The sequence below is a fragment of the Erythrolamprus reginae genome, chromosome 1 (assembly GCF_031021105.1).
Source record: "Erythrolamprus reginae isolate rEryReg1 chromosome 1, rEryReg1.hap1, whole genome shotgun sequence".
NCBI classification, from domain to species: Eukaryota; Metazoa; Chordata; class Lepidosauria; order Squamata; family Dipsadidae; genus Erythrolamprus; species Erythrolamprus reginae.
Window position 1 is genome coordinate 318,969,331 of NC_091950.1, and position 20,993 is coordinate 318,990,323.

General features: G+C 38.2%; 1 protein-coding gene across 1 annotated transcript in view; it reads right to left on the bottom strand.

Annotated features, from left to right (window-relative positions):
* The window catches only part of EPM2A (EPM2A glucan phosphatase, laforin), a 56,393-nt gene that overhangs the window by 9,288 nt on the left and 26,112 nt on the right, over window positions 1-20,993 (bottom strand). The window contains exon 3 of the mRNA XM_070740009.1: window positions 8,994-9,235. Within this exon, the coding sequence (XP_070596110.1) occupies window positions 8,994-9,235 (242 nt within the window). The remainder of the gene's footprint in view (window positions 1-8,993; window positions 9,236-20,993) is intronic.

Genomic DNA, 20,993 nt, shown 5'->3' on the forward strand with positions numbered 1-20,993 from the left:
AGATAATTTTGGATTTCAAAACCTGAAGTGGGCTTCCCTACGAAAATAGATAAAGGCCCTTTGCAGAAACCAAATTGTCACAGAATATATATATAGTCAAGAATTCAGGAATAAGAGCCTTGGAGGGTATGAATTTATTTTACCTTTCAAGTACAGTGATACCTTGTCTTACGAACTTAATTGGTTCCAGGACGAGGTTCGTAAGGTGAAAAGTTCGTAAGACAAAACAATGTTTCCCATAGGAATCAATGGAAAAGCTATTATTATTATTATTATTATTATTATTATTATTATTATTATTATTATTATTATTTAGATTTGTATGCCACCCCTCTCCGCAGACTCGGTGGGGCACACAACAGTGATAAAAACAATATATGGTAACAAATCTAATAATTAAAAATCAAAAATAACAATTTAACATTAAAAAGTCTAAAAAGAAAAAAAACCCCAATACAGTATATAAAATACATACACACAGTCATATCATGCACAAAACTACATAGGCAAAGGGGGGATGTCTCAGTTCCCCCAAGCCTGACGACAGAGGTGGGTTTTAAGGAGTTTACGAAAGGCAAGGAGGGTGGGGGCAGTCCTAATCTCTGGGGGCAGTTGGTTCCAGAGGGTCGGAGCTGCCACAGAGAAGGCTCTTCCCCTGGGTCCTGCCAGCTGACATTGTTTAGTCGCCGGGACCCGGAGAAGACCAACTCTGTGGGACCTAACCGGCCGCTGGGATTCGTGTGGCAGAAGGCGGTCCCGGAGATATTCTGGTCCGGTGCCATTAATGTGTGCAAGCCCAAAATTCACCCCTTTTGCCAGTTGAAGCGCCCGCTTTTGCACTGGTGGGATTCCCCTGAGGCTCCCCTCCATGGGAAACCCCACCTCTGGATTTTGCGATGCTGCAGGGGAATCCCAGCAGGGGAATCCCACCAGCACGAAAACAGGCACTTTGCCTGGCAACGGAAGTCCGGAGGTGGGGTTTCCCAGCGAGGGAAGCCTCAGCAAAATTGCAGCATTAGACGAGATATCACTGTATTATTGAATCTAACCTAACATATACAGGCCCTTTTTTATGGCAAGCCTGGAAAGGAGGGAAGAATGAGGTTTTTATTTTATTTATTTATTATTTAGACTTGTATGTTGCTACAAAATCAGACGCCTTTTATCTTGTTTATAAGCAAAATGTTCCATTTTAGCAACTATGGATTAAGCAGATGGTATTCAGTAGAAAAAATGTAAAAATGAACCAATGTGCGTGAAGCAATAGCAAAAATGAAGTACATATTTTTCTAATTCACATACATAGTTTCAAAACAAAGCAATTCTGTTCCAGGCATAATCCTAAATAAAGTGCAATATGTTTCCTCAACTACAACTCTTTTATCACTTGTTTTCTTTTGCATAGCCCATTTTTAAATACAAGAATCACATTCACTAGTAACAATTCAAGACCTCTGCCAGCAAGAGAAAGGAAATATGGAATAAGCAAGAGGACATAAATTAAATAGTAAGCCTAACTAGAGAGTGTTGGCAAATGTCTGATAACAAGAATGTGAAGGAGACTGGAGCATATTCAATGCTTATATTTCCTCTGATTTTGCAAAAGGTGAGGTCTCATAATCACATTATATCTTACTGAAAAACTACTGCTGCAACTAAAGGGCATGTTTAAATTTAACTACAATACAAGCAGCTTCCCCTCCCCCATCAAAAATGGAACTCTGCTCAAATTTTAACTACTTAAGACTCTTACAAAAGGTAAATACTCTGTAATTATTGATTATGGTGAGATGCAAGAAGGAATAAAGTTGACCTTTCTTCTTTCCTCAGTGAATAACATGAATACATTAACCCATAAGGAAGAATGAAACAAGCAGAGTGAGGTGAAGGGTCCCGACCTCACTGATTCCCTACTCCTCAAGGAACATGGAATAGGACTATTCAGTGTTCAATGCTATAAATAAAGATGTATTCTACTTTTGTCCCAGAGTATTATGTCTCTAAGGAAAGTTCAACAATGACCTTGGGAGTATAATGCTGGTAGAAGTCCATCCTCCTGATAGGATAAGGTAGGAATTAGACTTTTGTGTCACAGCATGTCAGGGAATGTACGGGTCTGTCATTCCAAGATGGTTGCCTACAGTGAAGGGCTACCAAAATTTTTACTACCACACTGTGGGTGTGGCTTATGAAGGACACCCTGCATTCATTCATTCATTCATTCATTCATTCATTCATTCATTCATTCATTCATTCATTCATTCATTCATTTATTGGATTTGTATGCCGCCCCTCTCCGTAGACTCGGGGCGGCAAACAACAATAATAAAAAACAGCATGTAAATCCAATACTAAAACAACTAAAAAACCCTTATTGTAAAACCAAACATATATACAAACAAACCATGCATAAATTGTAAAGGCCTAGGGGGAAAGAATATCTCAGTTCCCCCATGCCTGATGGCAGAGGTGGGTTTTAAGGAGCTTACGAAAGGCGAGGAGGGTGGGGGGAATTCTAATCTCCAGGGGGAGTTGGTTCCAGAGGGCCGGGGCCGCCACAGAGAAGGCTCTTCCCCTGGGCCCCGCCAAACGACATTGTTTTGTTGACGGGACCCGGAGAAGGCCCACTCTGTGGGACCTAACCGGTCGCTGGGATTCGTGCGGCAGAAGGCGGTCTCGTAGATACCCTGGTCCGGTGCCATGAAGGGCTTTTCTTTCAATATCTTTCAGTGCAAATTAGGTGCTCTGGGGTGGAGCTCCATTTTTGCTACCCCACTGCATTCCCCACCCCCCGTGTCCGGGCAGTAGCCCACCCCTGATTACCCAGCTATTGCATTTATACTTCTGTGAATGTTAATGTTCTAGCTAGGGGACACTAAAATAATACAGCAAAAGTCAGACCAACCAATCAACATGCAGGACATGCATCTCTACACAATGCATAGTCCAAATTTGGGAGGTGTGTATGTCAGCCCATCTACAACCATTTTTATTTTTATTGATTGATTTTGTCCAATACACAATGAGGGTTTTAGTGGGTATACACATAATAAAATACGTAATGAAGGTTATAGAAGATATACTCATAGTAAAATATATCTAAGAAAGAATAGAAGAGAAGATATAGGAATAAAACATATCAATGAAAGAATAGAAGAAGAGATATAGGAATAGAAGAAAGGTATAGGAGATATAGGAGAGCAATAGGACAGGGGACGGAAGGCACTCTAGTGCACTTGTACTCGCCCCTTCATTTCATTTCATTTCATTTATTGGATTTATATGCTGCCCCTCTCCGAAAACTCGGGGTGGCTTACTGACCTCTTAGGAATCTGGATAGGTCAACAGTGGATAATCTAAGGGTAAAGTGTTTGGGGTTTGGGAATGACACTATGGAGTCCGGTAATGAGTTCCACGCTTCAACAACTCGGTTACTGATGTCATATTTTTTACAGTCAAGTTTGGAGCGGTTAATATTAAGTTTAAATCTGTTGCGTGCTCTTGTGTTGTTGTGGTTGAAGCTGAAGTGGTCGCCGACAGGCAGGACGTTGCAGTATATGATCTTGTGGGCAATACTTAGATCTTGTTTAAGGCATCTTAGTTCTAAGCTTTCTAGGCCCAGGATTCTTCAACTTACATTTACCCCTCAACCCCTTTGCAGTGTAGGTATGAATCAATGCCTACATCCTCAAGAGTCTAACTCGAACTTAACACTTAATAGAGTAACATCAACAGGGAAGTAGTTGAACAAAGAGAAATCCATACTGAAGGAGATGGAAAGTGGGGCTGTACAGGTATAATGGAAACCAATCAGTTTAGGATAAGAACTCCAAAATAATAAAAAGAAGGTGATAGCAAGATACTTTTATCTTGTTGCATTGTGTTTGTATAAACATTTAGACAAATTGGATGTCAGATGCTGAGATTCCTCTCTAGATTAGAAAACTTCCTTGTAGCTATGGAGGAAAAATGATGAACTAGATTTGGAGGTGATAAAATGCGCAGAAAAAAGCTACATGGAAATCTGGTCATTGATCAGTGTTGAAAAAAAAGTGATTTTCCAAAGCGAAAAAAAATTAAATATAGAATTTTAAATGCACAAATCGAGGAATCCTAGAAACATTAAAGCAGGGATATTAGCATACTACATTCAGTATTTTAGGAATAAGTGAAGTTTAAGAGGACCAGAGTAGGTAATTTTAAATCAGATGTTTTTGTGATATTCAGAGCAAGAAAATATGCAAAACAGTTGGAGTGGCAATAATTATCCAAAAGTACAATGCTAATTATATGCTTGCCTATAAACCAATTAGGAGAACCGTATCTATTAGAATTAATGACTATTCAATGAACATCAGTTTTAAATAAGTTCCATGTTCCTAATATGGATATAATGGCAGAGGACACAAATTATATGGAAAAATATAGGAAGTGATAAATAAGATGACGGACAGAATGTAATCCACTAATGGGGTGATTGGTTGACAAAGCAGGAGAAAAAGAGATACCTGGAATTAAGAGTCAAATTTGAATTGGAAAATCCATCAGAATATGGGGGGGGGGGGGGGGGGAAAGGTTAATAGAATTTTACAGAAGGAATTCTTTATTCATTTTTGCCAAAACCTGCAATACAAACTTTATGAAGGGACATCACCAGTTGGACATTGTCACAATCAAATTACTTAATGGAAACTGAAGATAAATAAAAACAATCCAAATATAGCTACAACACTTCTAAGTGCAGAATGAATTTTGGTGTCCAAAATACAGAATAAGCTTTACAAAGAAATAAAGGATATACCGGTTGATATGCTGGCATCTGGGGGATATACAGTTTGAATGCAATATTTATTTTGATGTACTGGATTTATTTCTGCCTTTTATACTGGATTTGAAGGCAATGGATATGGCTATGGAAAGAAGAGACATCACATGAAACACGAAGCAGATAAGACTATTCCCCAAAAATTTAAAAAAGAAATTCAAGTGACTTTCAGAATTACCTTTCACTATAACCAAGGAAAGACAGAAGACAAAGCCTTTGATCAAGAAAAAGAATTTAAAACTGATTGAATGCAGATTTTCAATATCAAACAAGAAGCAACTGGAAAAAACATTATATACAGAAAAATTAACAAGGAAAGAAATATGAAACATACTTTAAAGATTAGGTAAATTGTTTACTATAGGTCAATACCTATAGAGAACATGATGTATCCTGGAGACTAGTGTGCACATCTATATAGAACAAGTAAGATATAGAAGGAAGTATGTATTAATTCTTGAATTAATTCTTCAAGAATGGAAGTTTTACTTTAAAATCTTAACAGAGAGTTATATATGGAAACAGAGATGATATATAAATAGGCAAATTTCAGAAAAAACAGCAAGAGATTGCTAATATAAGATGGAGACTTTATCAGAGCTAAATGAATGAGTTTTTATCTTTACTCAATAAAGCAAGTTTTTGACTATGCTGATGATGCCAGAATTATGGATCTGAAAATAGTTACTTAGAATGCCAAGATTGCAAGAAGAATTACCAATCAATAAAGAAATAAAATGACTGCTTCCTTGAATCTGATAATGAGCAAGCAAGCCATATATGTTTGTGCCATGTGATACAAGCAGATGATGGATTAGAAAAAAATGATTACTCCTGGCAAAGTTGAAGGAAGTTGAAGGAACTAGAAAATAATGTATTATGTGAATAGACAGTTTACATTGCATAATTTTTGTTTCATCTTTTCCCATGGGCTATATCAGAGTATGAATATTCATAGACTGGAATGGATCAACCAATGGGGACTGTTCGCTGATTCAGACAGCTAGGAATCTGGGCATGGCTTAGGTTCACTGAACTATACATATACTATATACACTGAACCTTCTATAATCCAGCGATGGTGAACCTTTTTCCCCTTGAGTGCCAAAAACACATGCATGTGCGTGCCCATACCCATAATTTATGCCCCCCTTTCTTGGAGCCTGGAGACCACGAAAAGAGCCTCCCCGCAACCCTGGAGGCCCTCCAGAGGCTGGAACCAGCTTGTTTCCCAAGTTCTAATGGGCCTGATAGGCCCATTTTTCATCCTCCAGAGGCTTTCTTGAAGCCCAGGGAGTGCAAAAATGCCCTCCCATATCTTCCCAGAGGCCCTCCATAGGCCGAAAATGCCCTCCCAGAGACTCCATGCAAGCCAAAAATCAGTTAGTTGGTGCATACATGCGGGCTGGAGCTGAGCTAGGGCAATGGCTTGCGTGCCAGCAGACACGCATGCCATAGGTTCATCATTATGGGTATAGTCTCTATATTATATTACGGTAGTCTCCGTATTATATTAGCTTCTGTATTATTTTGCTTCTGTGAATATTGCTTCTGGATTCCGTACTTCTGGATTCTGCTATATGGTATTGTATATAAAGAAGTTTCTTTATATACAATAAAGTGCTGAAATTTATTTTCTTGTGTGCTGGTCAGATGTGCTGTAAACTCCAACAGGCTATCTATCTATCTATCTATCTATCTATCTATCTATCTATCTATCTATCTATCTATCTATCTATTATCTGTCTGTCTGTCCATCCATCCATCCATCCATCCATCCATCCATCCATCCATCCATTTATTTTTCATATTTCTAGACCACCATCTCTTCCAAAGAAAACCAGCTATTTGAAATAAATTATCCATTTTTAAAAAAATGAAAAAGCTGCACACATGAAGAAAAAGCAGAAAACGTATAGCTAATGCCTTTTCAACTTAAAACCTCACTCCCAAGCAATAGGAACAATTCCAAGCCAAATAAAAAGCTGACCAAGGAAAAGGTTTAGCCTCTCACCCATGTTGTTCTGCTTAGTGCACCTTCTAAAGTCTGCTTTTCAAATATTTTTAAATGCACGCGGAACAATATTAATTCTAACTTTGTCCAACCTCTAGCCTGGCCCAAAGAGAAATTTGAATAGTATAAAAATGCTATTTGCTCCTATTAAACTATTGATGGAAAATATAAAAACTCAAATTCTGTTTATATAGAGTTTCAAATGAGTGTCATTATTTCCAATGAAACTATTTCAGCAGAAACTGCGTTCTTCATAGTTCATTTAAGACACGATCAGACATGGCTGTAAAAACATGGCTTTAATAAAGCCAATTGAACACAAGCAGAAGGAATGTCTTTCAGAAGATAAAGTTTTGGTGAAAAAAATACTCAGTCTAAAGGTCATTTCTAGCCTAGTCATACTCGCCTAATTAATTTAAAATTATGAGCATTCAACAAACATAAAGGGAATATTTTCCCCCTTGCTCTCCACTCAAAACCTGGCCTTTCTATGTCTTAATATTTTCATTTCAGGAGTGCTCTAATTCTTCTTTCCCAATTGAGATTTGAGCAATAGATTTAATAGGATTGACATGACCAACAGATTTACAGTGATGGGATTCAAAATTTTTTGCTACCGGTTCTTTGGACATGGTTTGGTGGCCATGGTAAGGGAAGGATAATGTAAAATCTCCATTCCCTCCCCAGTCAAGGGGAAGGATACTGTAAAATCTCCATTCCCTCCACACTCCAGGGGAAGGTGTTGTGATTGTTTTGAGCCGCTCTGAATCTCCAGAGAGGGGCGGCATACAAATCTAATAAATTATTATTGTTGTTGTTGTTGTTGTTGTTGTTGTTGTTAAATTATTATTAAGGTTACTCCAAAATCCCCATTTCCTCTCAATCAGCTGGGACTTGGGAGGTCAAGAATAGATGTGGGTGGGGCCAGTCAGAAATGGTATTTACCGGTTCTACTCAAAATTCCTGCTACCAGTTCTTCAGAACTGGTCAGAACCTGCTGAATTCCACCTCTGTAACAGAAGCATTACATGTTAAAATTCCTCAGGGAAAGTTTCCTACTTGATAAAGGTCATACTTTTTCAGACAGCAAATTGGCACCTAATTGTCTTTTGGGGCTCTTTTTGTGGATTTATTTTGCTGTTTTTTAATATGTTTATTACTATCGATTATTGGAAAATTATTGGCTAACTATTCTGTCAGTTACATTTTGTTTTGTTCTTTTTATTTGGTTGGATTTCTATGCCACCCTTCTCCGCAGACAATTCTTAGTTTTAATTCAACAAGGTGAGGCACAACTATTCTTATAAGTAATAGATAAGTAAATAAATAAACATTTTTCTCAATTCTTCCATTTGGATTATTACAAACATGAGAAGTGTTATTGGAATAATATTGATCTAGTTTAAAAGCTATTTTAGGAAAATAGAATAAAATTGATTAATCATGTAGCCTTTTACAAACTTAATAAAGAGTAGTTATGACCCTATTAATTAGTTGCCTTACAAATACCCAGAATTTTATAGTGCTTTAGAGCACAATAGATTTATTGCAGAATGCAATTTTGAATACATAATTCAGATGCACAAAAGTGACCTTAATTAAACGTTCTTAATTGATTGTGATTTATATGATAATTTTATGGACAATATCCTGGAGTAAAGAATATTTATTTATTTATTTGTTTGATTGATTGATTGATTGATTGATTTTTATGCTGCCCAACTTCCTAGTGAGTTCAAACAAATCATTTTACTTTTGAGATCCATCCTGCTGCCACATTTATTTATATTTATATTTTATGATCTTGTAATCCCTTATTTCAGGGTAGAGTCAGGATGCCCGGATGGAGCTGAGCATTTACTGACCAGATGCCCTTCCTGACACCTATGTGGAGTTTGCAGCAGATATTTTCTCTCTGCACTCTAAAAGAGAAACTCTGTTGCTACCTAGGATTGAACTCTCAACCTTCCAAGTAAGAGGGGAGCATCTTTTCCACTAGGTTGCCATGGTCTACCATGGCGACCACCACATGGTCTATCACATTTATACACATATAAATAAAAAAACTGTAAGCTAACAGTAAATTTTTAGAGCTATATTATTCAACTATATCATTGAATGGACGCTTTCCTAGAGATGGAATGTGAATATTACCTTCAGTACTCATGTCTGGTGTTGGCATCCAGACATAAGCAAGGCCTTCTTCTTTGTACAATTTCATGAGAACTTCTGGGCTCATTGGTTCTGGATAGCGGTTGCATCCCCAGGAATTCTGAACCACATCCCACTCAGTCTGGAAGTTCATTATAGCTGTAATGCCCAACTCATGTTTAAGTTTAACAGTCACATGTTCCACTTGACGAGGGCAACTTCCTAACCACAGATTTGGCAAGATCCTGTTCAAAGAGAAAAATATTGAACTAATGAATGTTGAAAGTCAGTAACACGATTAATTGAGGGGTAGTCATTTTCTATAATTCAAGTTCAAATAAAAAGTTATCAAATATCCCCAGGAACTTGAAATTCAAGAAAGAAATGAAGGAAAGAATTATTTGTACAACTGTGATGGCGAACCTATGGCATTTGTGGAGCTACATCTGCCGGCATGCAAGCTGTTGCCCTAGTTTAGTTCCAGCATGCATGTGCGTACTGGTAAGCTGATTTTTGACTCCCACCAGAGGCTTTGGGAAGGCATTTTCAGCTTCTGGAGGGCCTTCATGGGGATGGGGGAGGCCGTTTTCATCCTCCCCAGGCTCCAAGAAACCCTCTAGAATCTGAGGAGGGTGAAAAACAAGCCTACTGGGCCCACCAGAAGTTGAGAAACAGGGGAGCGGGGTGGTGGTCATGTGATGTGCAGGGATGGGCAGCATGAAGGGGTCACATGCACATGCACCCAGAGCAGGGTGTGTGGGGGCACTGAATTATGGGTGTGGGCACACACACACACACACACACACACACACACAATAGCATGCACGCACACACTTTTGGCACCTGAGGGAAAAAAGGTTCGCCATCCCTGGCCAAGAACGAACCCCTTCAAGCCAACTTCAAGCCAGCTTTCAGGAAGGACAAAGAAAAATGTATTTCCTGATAACACTTTTTAGCACCCTAAGGAATCCACTTCATACCTGGCCAGATAATTTTTCATACATTAAAACAACTATTATTTATTGGACACAAAATATAATATTCTACATTAAAAATCTGCTGTCAAATCTTGCACAGAGAACTCATGTAATGGCTACAAAAAACATTTAGCTGAATAATCTTGTTATTGATACTTAGTTCAGTTATTTGGACTTCTAAATTAGACTGCCAGTGAATTAGTTTTGGTATTTTGAAACATGTTATTAATCATTTGTATTGCATTATAATTCATATTCTAGCTATTTACTCAAAAGACAATATTCTTAATATCGACTTAAGAAATCCTCAGAGAGTAACATATTTGTCAAATTACCTCATTCTTGTGAGGACTGCAGTATATATTATGATAGCAAATTCTATAATTCTTTCATAGATACAAGGCTTGTCACATTTAATTGTGTTTTAATGATGTTGGTTTAGGTTTTCCAGAAATGTGCCTCTCTGTAATGGTTTTGTTTTCCCATAATGGCAACTAATACTGTATACTATACACTGGATGATGCAATTTTAACTAGAGGGCCATTTATATGATATATGAGCCTTGCGTGTTTCTTATATTTCTTTCCAGAAATTTAGCTTCCTGAATAAAGTGAGTCTCTCTTTCATCTGTGTCTAAGATAGTGACTGTTTGATTAGACAGAGAAATTGATTAACATCAATAAGTAAATTACCAAGAATGTATTTAAATGGTTTTATTTGGCCTGAAACATAACAAGGACTGTCAACTTTCAAAGACTTTGAGACGGGTTAGAAAGACGATCAATGTGAGAGTTTATTTAATTTGTAAAAAGATGGACAAATTTATAGAATTAGAGATTGGCTTGTGCTGTACATCACTATCCTGTGACTTCTGAATATTTTTTTGGGAAAAAATAAAGGAATAGACCCAAGTATTAAACTGATATGAAATTAATGAAGTACAATCATTCCACCATAATCCATCAAGAAGACCATTAATATATTTTTAGAACACAAGTAAAAACTTATTTTAATTGTTATATTATGTATTTAATTAAGCATAATCAGTACTTTTGCTAAACTTGAAAAAAAACATTGGGATGATGATTTGGGCACTGAACTTAAATCTCACTGGAAATCTTTCTGACAAAACAGAAGCATTTTTAAATTTATGTCAGCACTTGGCTTCCTGCTCCATTGCGGCTGCAAGCAAGCAGAAGTGGGCCTACAGACACATGGGCTCCCGATGCACATGGCTGTCAGTGCTGCTGTTGCGCAGCAGGTGTTGCGGTGTGGATGGCCTGCCTTCGGGCACCCTGAGGTAAACCAGTGCGGGACACATGAGGCGGCTCCACCACCATCGCACCACGCCTCGTGGCTGCAGCACTGTAAGCAACTAGATGGAATTGGCGGCTGGGCAGCTGTGCAGGTTCTTAAGTAGGGCTTATTTTGGGGGTAGGGCTTACTTTTTTGGAAACAGGGCATATGAATTGCAACTCTTTTTGATAATTTTGCAGGGCTATAAATAAATACATCTTATCTTTGGCTGGCAATGCTTTTTGTCACTCATCAAGAAATTCTTAAAGGAATTTTCAGGATGATTCACTACACACTTGCTAAAGCATATAAACTAAACTAGTAAAGAAAATTAATTCAGATTTTATAGTTTAACCACTAACTTTGTTATTGCAGAATACTGGGGGGAAAAATAAACTACTTCATGTATTAAAACTTATTCTTTAAAAGTACAGATAATCATGATGGTTGAAAAATGAATAATTCAATTTTAATGAAGAACATTGCAAAGATTAGAGTTTAATCAATATTTATTACCCAATTATTTGTTTAGTAAACAATTGCTTCAATCTGCTTGGACAGGAATGTTTACCATTTATGCTTAACACATTTGCATTTCTCTTCTCTTCCTTCCCCCAAAGATGTATCTCTCTAAAACTATTACTCTTTGGGTTTGCCATGGATATATTTTGTTGTATTATTCACATTCATTATTGTAGATTTAATTTATTTTCAACTCTTCTGTTGGGTTGCAAAAAACAATATCAAATTTGTATTGTCTGGGTTTCTTCTTTTATCCTGGTAGATAATGTTGCATGCAGCAGTAGTCAAAGACTGTGGGGGGGAAAGTGAGGATAACTATATTTTTTATTTTCCTTGAAGTTTTTGGCTTTTCATCCCTGTGCTCCAAGACTCTTACATAACAAAGTCATTTCATTACACAATGTTATTCAAGATGTGACATGTGAAGAATAAAATTATTGAGTACACCATGAAACCAGCATGCATATGCTTCAAAGCTTGACAATGATGCTGTGAGTTTGATTTTGATCATAAGGCATGTCTAACTTTGACAACAATTCCTAAGACCAAATTTTTTCTTTGATACTGTGCCTGTGGAATGATCCTAACAATTATCTTCAGAAGGATAGTTCTGTATCCTATTTTACATGACAAGTTATGCAATCCTTACTTCTAAAACTCACATTAAAAGTTAGTATATATTGCAGAAATGGAAGGGAAACGACGGTATAAATGAATCACACTTCTTTTTAAAAAACCTTATACTGCTCTTTGAACATGGTATTTAAGAGGTTCTCCTGTGATCAAGTTCAAGGATTCCATAAAATTACTAGAACTTAAAACTCTCACCTAAAGTCTTACTTTATATATTTGAAGAAAATAAGAAAAGCATTAAATGAGTAAGTTGGATGGCATTACAGACTCATGAAAAACAAGCATATCCAAGACCAAATTGGCTAAACATAAGATTGTGAATGATGTTGTTTAGACTTTATATCTAGCTGAAAATATTCATTATCCATGGTTCAATGATACTAATGGAAAATGGACAGGGAAGCCAGCCCTGAAGAGGAAAAAAAGGACAAAACAATAATCTATAGCCATTCAGTCTTGGGTGCTAAGAAGTGTAGCATGTAAAAATCTTCAATTAAATATCCTCAGATGAGGGACAAATTACAATACACACTTTCCAATGAAGACATCATTCATTAGAGTCATGGTGGCACAATGGTTAGAATGCAGTATTGTAGGCTAGCTCTGCCCATAACTAGAAGTTCAACCCTGACCAGTTGACTTAGCCTTCTATCCTTCCGAATTCGGTAAAATTAGGACCCCAATTGTTGGAGGCCATACAATGACTCCATAAACCGCTTAGAGAGGTCTATAAAGCACTGTGAAGCAGTATATAACTGCTATTACTTCCTTTATCCTATGAGAGAGGTGTCTATCTGAGTTCCTTACAAACATTACCCATTGGTTGTGGAAATGAAAAAATATATATTTCTCAACACCCTAGCAGTGAATTGTACATATCTCCATCAATATCATCTTCTTTACTTTTTACACACTGTAACAACACCAAAGGGATTGAGGTTGGTTCTGAAAACATTCAGTTTACAATGCAGTAAATAGATATTAAGAAAACATAGGGTTTTATAAAAGCACTTTTACAATTACTATTCTGTCAGAAGACATTAAATTATTTTAACAATATCAATGCATAGGATGGATTATTTCCCTCCCAACTCTGCACATTCTTAATTAAATTTGACAAATCACTTCGAATGCAGATGAAACTAGAACAAACTTTTTTCAATTAATCGTATGAATCCCGTTTTTACCTAAGGAGACATTACAAAGACTGCGGTTGTAAAATGTCACTGCTGTTCTGACACCATTTTGCATGGTGAAGCATTAGAAAATTACCAACCTTGTGAAGCATTAGAAAATTACCAATCTTCTAGTTTCACAAGCAATTCAACCATGTCAAGAAGCGGTGTAAAAGCAAGCCTCTGTAAGCAGATTTCAGTACATTTGTTTATCTATAATGAAGAAATGACTTTAATTTCTTTGTTTATAATGCAGGTTTCTATGGTTGTTCCTTACGATTAAAGCAAATATTTGCCAAAATGAAGTTATTTTACCAGCCATTAACTTATAGTAGCTGGTTTTACTTCTATTGGTACCTGTGCATTCTCTTCTTAAATCCAGCACTGGCTTCTATTTTTATTATCTACTTAAACTGCACTATACTTACAAGATTTATAGTTCACTGTACTTGCCCATTAAGTGTTCTGATTCAATTTCACAAAACACTTCATGATTGTCAGGCTCATTATTACTACCTTTCCCGATTGTCTAGAAATATTAGGGCTACATCTACCACAATTTCCAGGTGGCTGAGAAATCAGATAATTGTAATCCTAACACAACCACGGGTAAAACAGTGGTAGAAAACTAGTTGGATTGCGTGCCTAAAGTCTGATCTTGTACAACGTGGATCCCAATAAGCTTAGATTTACTGCATAGATCTGTCCTGTGGTAGTATTTGATGAGCTAGTGACATATAATGCCCATACAAGTGATAAGAGGGAAAGGAAGATAGTTTCTGTTATTCATCCATCTACAGAAGTTATCCAAACCCTGGATGATAAACAAAGAGCTTCTTTAACTAATATCTAAGCTGCAATGCCTGAAGGAAAAGCCAGATCTTCATTGCCTTCTGAAAGGTCACTAGAGTCAGGGCAATCTCTAGGAAGAGGCTGTTGCATAGGGTAGGCCCCATGTCAGAGAAGGAACCCTTCCAGAGGTGGCATTCACGTACTTTTACTACCAGTTTGCAAATGTGAGCGCGCACATTCACTTCACTCACACGCACACCTTCCACACACTAATCTCTTAAGTTTTAAGTCTTAAATTTTCTATGTTATTTTACATTAAACATTCATTATAATCATTGATATCAACAGACTCATTTCTTACCTTGATCTATACACTCTTTTACTTCTTCTTTCTCTTCTCTAACCATCCATATAATTTATTCCATATTAAATAATATTCAAACTCTTCTTTTTCTTTTATTTGACCCCTATGACAATCATTAAGTGTTGTTCCTCGTGATTCTTGACAAATGTATCTTTTTCTTTTATGTGCACTGAGAGCATATGCACCAAAGACAAATCCCTTGTGTATGCAATCACACTTGCCCACTAAAGAATTCTATTCTATTCTATTCTGTTCTGTTCTACTCTACTCTATTCTTTCCTTTGTTAAGGAAAGGTTCTTTGCTTCTCCATCAGAAGCAAAAAACCTCATTGAAACGCGCCTGCGCGCTCATCCTTGTGTGAGATTCTGCTATCTGCACAGGTGCAGCAAGCAAAATTGTGCTCAGTCCTGCACTCGCACTCCAGAGCCGTGGAGCTGTGTGTAATTAGCCGTTCCGGCAGCAGCCCAGCTCTGACATCTTCCACCTATATAACTTATATCTCTGAATATTAAAACACTAAAACAATTATTTAAAATTTTTCAATCTCCTTGGGAAGTAAATGTATGTAAGTTAGTAGGCAAAATGATTTTGACTTAATTTTCACTCACTCATGTTTCTTGTCAATGTTATTTTCTGCACCTCTGAGAGAGAGAGAGAGAGAGAAACTATATACAGTGGTACCTCTACTTAAGAACTTAATTCATTCCGTGACCAGGTTCTTAAGTAGACATGTTTGTAAGTAGAAGCAATTTTTCCCCATAGGAATCAATGTAAAAGCAAATAATGCATGCAAACCCATTAGGAAAGAAATAAAAGCTCGGAATTTGGGTGGGAGGAGGCGGAGGAAGAAGAGGAGGAGGACATTCGCTGCCGAAGGAAGGTGAGGTGAGGGGAATCAAAAAAATCCAAACATTTAAGGCTTAAAAAAAAGAGAGACTCTGAGGCGGCGAGGAGGAGCACGCGCCTCCCATACATCTGGCATGAGGCTATCTCCCATACGCTGCACCAGAGAGAGAAACCCAGGCAAGCAAGAAGGGGGAACCTCCTGCTCCTTTGACCGAAAGGTGGCCGCTGCTGTTCTTCCTTCCCATGCTGAAGGACTCCCCTCTCCTCTCGCTGACTTACTTTGTAGCCAGTGCCTTTCCTTCACTGTGGTGACTCCTCGGTTTGGCTGAAGCCAAGTTGATCCGGCTGAGGCAAAGCGTCCCCTTTTTCCTTTCCGCGCCCAGTCGCTCCAGGAGGCAACCTCGAACTGGGTGCATGGGAGGCAGTGCGAGGGAGTCACCACCACAAAGTGGTTTATTCCCTCTCTAAGCGCCCAGAGAAGGGAAAATGCTCCGTTCGCTCTGGACTGCCAAAGCCTCCTTAAGTGCCACCGAAAGCTCCTCTGGAAGCCCAGAAAAGCCCAAGATAGCCAGGATTAAAGGGGAAATGGCAGGAAACTGGCCGGGGCTTCATGCCACTCTCAAATTTCCTGGAAAATTTTTCCAGGCTCGGGTTCTTAAGTAGAAAATGGTTCTTAAGAAGAGGCAAAAAAAATCTTGAACACCCATTTCTTATATAGAAAAATTCTTAAGTAGAGGCGTTCTTAAGTAGAGGTACCACTGTATTTAGACTTTTTATGCATGTTTATAGACACATGCATATACACACATAAATATTGAAGCTGCAGAAATTTGTATTCTTATATCTGGGTCAATCTGCAAATTATCTATAAGCATCTTAAGACAGCTGCATATTTCAGCTCATCTATTTGCATGTGGTATTTAATTGTATGATATATCGGGGTGAAACGCCACTGCTTTGCTTTGTGAGTTGACTTTTGACACTAATTGCTGGAAGTAGTTCCTCAGCATGGAAAAAGTAAGATGCTCCACGTCTCAAAAGCATGGAGGCTGGCTGCCTTGATCAGCATCAAAGCCTTTATCAAAGTGAAGCACACGCAAACCTCTCTCTAGTCTTCAGACCTAATATTTATGAACCATTTGAGTTTTGAACGAGTGAAACCAGTAGCTAATTGAAAACCAACTTCAAAAGGGACATCCCACTTGCCTGTGTTAGAAACAATAATAGATTATTAGAAAGTTATTGAACCTATTTTAATTAGGGCCAGTAGTCTGACTTTTTTTTAAAAAAAAAGTATATTTACACAATGTGATAAGTTAGACCACAATTATTTTTGTTCTCTAACTCACCACATTTTATCCCAATGATTATTGCAGATGATAATTAATTTCATTGTATAAGATTAAGAACTGGGCCTCAAAACTTTGTTCCCAATGCAACAATTGTAATAACTATGATTATTTTTTACTATAGAGCATCGCATGGGCGTTTGCTCCTATCACACAGTTTACGAACCGCCAATTAAAAGTTGTTCCTTTACCCTTTCCTAGTGCCATGTTATAATTTTGAAATAAAAAACACACTCCAGACCCTTAGCCTTCACATTTTTCTTTAAACATTTAACTGGATGTTACATTTGAACTTAATTCAAACTGAACAAAAAGCAACGATAACGAAGCATGTTAGTCCCCTCCTCTGTCTTTTGAATAATTCAGTGTAGATATTAATGGCAAGCAGAAATTTTAATGACTCTCATAGAATGTCGATGAATATGCACCAGCTGAAGCTTTTGGCTAGGACTTGGATATTAAATAAAGCATGTACAGTATCTTTGGTGGATATAGGTTTTTTTTAGCCTTAATGGACTATCCAAAATACTTTCCTCTTTTACTTTGATACTTTCAAATGAAAGGTATATATGTCTTTGAGCATTATATCTCTTAAGCCAGGTCTTGGGTTGTTAAAATTTATTTGGACAAGGTGGATCTTGGGTTGTCATGATGCATTTGGTTTGCCTTCTTCATCTTGACATCTCTGAATTAAAAATGGTTCAACCTTGAGGCAAAAGTCTGAACCTTCTCAAGTCTGCACCTTCTCAAAGAGAACAAAAGTCAAAACAATGTATACAGAAATACACTGCCCTTGGTGCACAGCCAAGCATTTTACTGATATGAATCCTGTTTTTTATAGGGCTTTTCTATTAACTTGTATGTTACTTCTTGTTTTTATTTACTTGCATATCACTAGGTAATAGAATTTTTAATAACACTCGGAATGAGTTCATAATTTCTCAGTTTGTTGTCAGGGTTGGAAAAAAGTTTGAAGCATATTGTTAATGCCATAAAGACACAGAGGGAAGATATATTCTGAGCATGCTGGTGCAGCTCTCTGATTGGAATTACTTCTTATTCCCCAACTTTTGTTGAAGGAGCAAATGACAGTTCCTAAGCCGTTGGAAAGTGAAACAACCAGCCTCCAAAGGATATAATTTATGACTCTCTGGGTTTTAAGCATAAAATAACACATTTCAAAACAACAGTGAAGAAACTAGCGTATTTTTTGGTGTATAAGACACACCTTTTCCCTCCCTAAAAGAGGCTGAAAATTTGGGTGTGTCTTATACTCTGTATGTAGCTTTTTTCGAAGCTTTTTTTCCAGCCCTATCTAAGTGCTAACGATCTTCCGAGCTCTTAACTTGCAGGCTCTTTCATTGTTATTCTCTTCAAATAATGTTTTGTCCAGCCCTATGTCTTGCCTGCGTTTTGCCGGTGAGAATAACATTTTAATAGTAACTCAACACAAAGTACAATAACTCATAACTAGGCTGCGAACTGAGGTAAGTTGCCTGACAGCCAGTTTTTATACCCGGCTGTCAAAATGAACAACCAATCACAAACTTTGCTCTTCCCGTGCATAAGCGGCCCTCTAGTGGTCACCCAGCACATTAAAAGTTGGAACAATCTCATGGAATAGCACCACTGAGCTGTCTGTTGCCACCCATTGTCGCTGTTGCCGCCATTGCACCAACTCTCCCCCCCCCCCCCCATGCAACATTTGGAGTATAACACACACCCAGTTTTTGACTCTCTTTTTCGGGTAAAATGGTATGTCTTATACTCTGAAAAATATGGTAATTTGTTCCATGTTACCCAGCTTCAGTCACATCAGGGTTACGAGGCAGCAAGCGGACTCTGCTGCATGACAGATCACTTTCTGAGAATGAAACTTTGTTATTTTCAAGGGTCACTGTAGCTTCTTTTAATCTGATATCTATTACTGCCTGGCTTCCTGACCCACTGCTTTTTTTCTTTTCTTTTTTTCCTGTTTTCCGTTTTTGTTTGGCTCTTTCTGCTTGACAGTGAATTTCTTATCTCATATCTTTGTCTCTCTCTTAATTCACTTTAGAATTCAATGCTATTACTGCTGTTAGTCAAGAAGCTGAATGTGGAGATCAGCATCTACTTACAGATATTTGTAGAATGTTGCTGAGGACATTGTTCCCTAAAGCAATAAACATTTTAGTTTTGAAATACGGAAAGAAGAATTGCTTGATAGTGCTAATAAAGAAGACAGTGCTCAATATTAAAGGTAATTGCTGAGGTTTTTAATCAGACAACCATTCAACAAAATGACAGGTACTGTTAAAACTATGTCAAAGCAGATGGCCTAGGCTGGTTCCAAAAGAACTAAGTAGTCTTGGTTAGTTCTTGGATGGAGACCATCAGGAGCTATAAGAGTGGGAAGCTGAAAAAACACACCTTTGAATGAAGCAGTTGTGACAACATTCATTTTGTTGCCCAAAACCATCTGTATCATTAAGATTCAACTTAAGGGAGTTTTTCATATATATATGTTCTGCCGGCGTGTTTCAACCGCCTGTAATTACAGGGTAATTAGTCCAGGAAGACACACACCACACGATAAAAGGAAAACCCAAATGTTTTTATAATCAGAAAAACAGAAACAACTTCCTTTTTAAATGTCAAAGGGATTTTCTGGTACACACAAGGCACAGGTTAAATGCAATCCAATTGCTCACCCAATAACTGGGAAATTGAGTCCAATTCTAAAGTCCAGAGAGTCCACACACAACCTTGCACAGCACAAAAACCATGATCTTGACAAAACAATGAATCAGATAAACTGCCATGAGGCTAAAACACCAGGCTGCACTTTTATCTGTAGCACTAATTACAGCAACCCCACCCAACCACAGATGGCCTCATTTTCTCTTGTAATAATCCTTCAGTTGTTGTCTCCTATGCATCACTCTATGCATGCGTGGATGTGTCACTAATTCTTGTTCAGAATCCAGGGATGATATAGATGATTGATCTCCTCCTGGGCTGTCTGCCAAACTCCCCTCTTCCCTGTCACTCACGCTTCCTTGGTCAGAGGAGGCTTCGTCGGCAGATTCCATCGGGAGCAAAACAGGCCTACGGCATGTGGATGTTTCCCTCACATCCACCTGCACATTCCTTGGGGCAGGAGCTGGGCCAGAGCTAACCAAAGATCTATGGGTAATCTTGGAGACACTTTTGCTGGATAAAACTGTCTAGCGGATGCCACAGGAGCAGGGGTGAAATCCAGCAGGTTCTGGAGAACTAATAGCAGAAATTTTGAGTAGTTTGGAGAACCAGCAAATGTCATGTGTGGCTGACCCCAGAGTAGGGTGGGAATGGAGATTTTGCAATATTCTTCCTCTAGGAGTGGGAAGGGAATGGGGATTTTGCAATATCCTTCCCCTGCCATCCCCACCAAGCCACACCCACCAAGCCATGTCCACAGAACCAGTAGTAAGAAATATGGATTTCACCACTGCACAGGATGTATACTGTAGTTTTCAAGCCCTGGGATAGTATCTCAGCAGCTTCTCCTGGCTGGTCTGGGGTTGAAAAATATAACTGTGTATCATCAACATACTGTAGATACCAAATGCCAAACCAGTGGATGCCCTCATGCAGCAGTTTCATGTAGATATTGAATAAAAGGAGGGACACAGATCAGCCCTGCAGCACCCCAAAATGGAAGGGCCTAGAATACAACCTCTTCCTCCAAAACAAATAATGACTGAAACCAGTCCCAGAGGAAGGAACAAAATTACCAATGCTTCCCCAAAGGTGTCCTCTATCCTCAACCCCTGTCACAGAAGACCATTAACGGCAGGCCAACGGCAGGTGTTGCAACCAGGGATGACTTTTTGAGGGGGGGGGGTACAGCATAACCTTCTTTAAAGCACCAATACTGCCCAAAGCAACTGAAACCATAGTATCAACCCAAGCCAATCCTTGGCTACTTTCACAGTCCAGAAGGGTGGTTGATCCAATAAATAGGTGATTGATCTGATAATTGTGTCCATTTCCTCAGGAGTCACTGGTTCAACCTCATCCTGGATT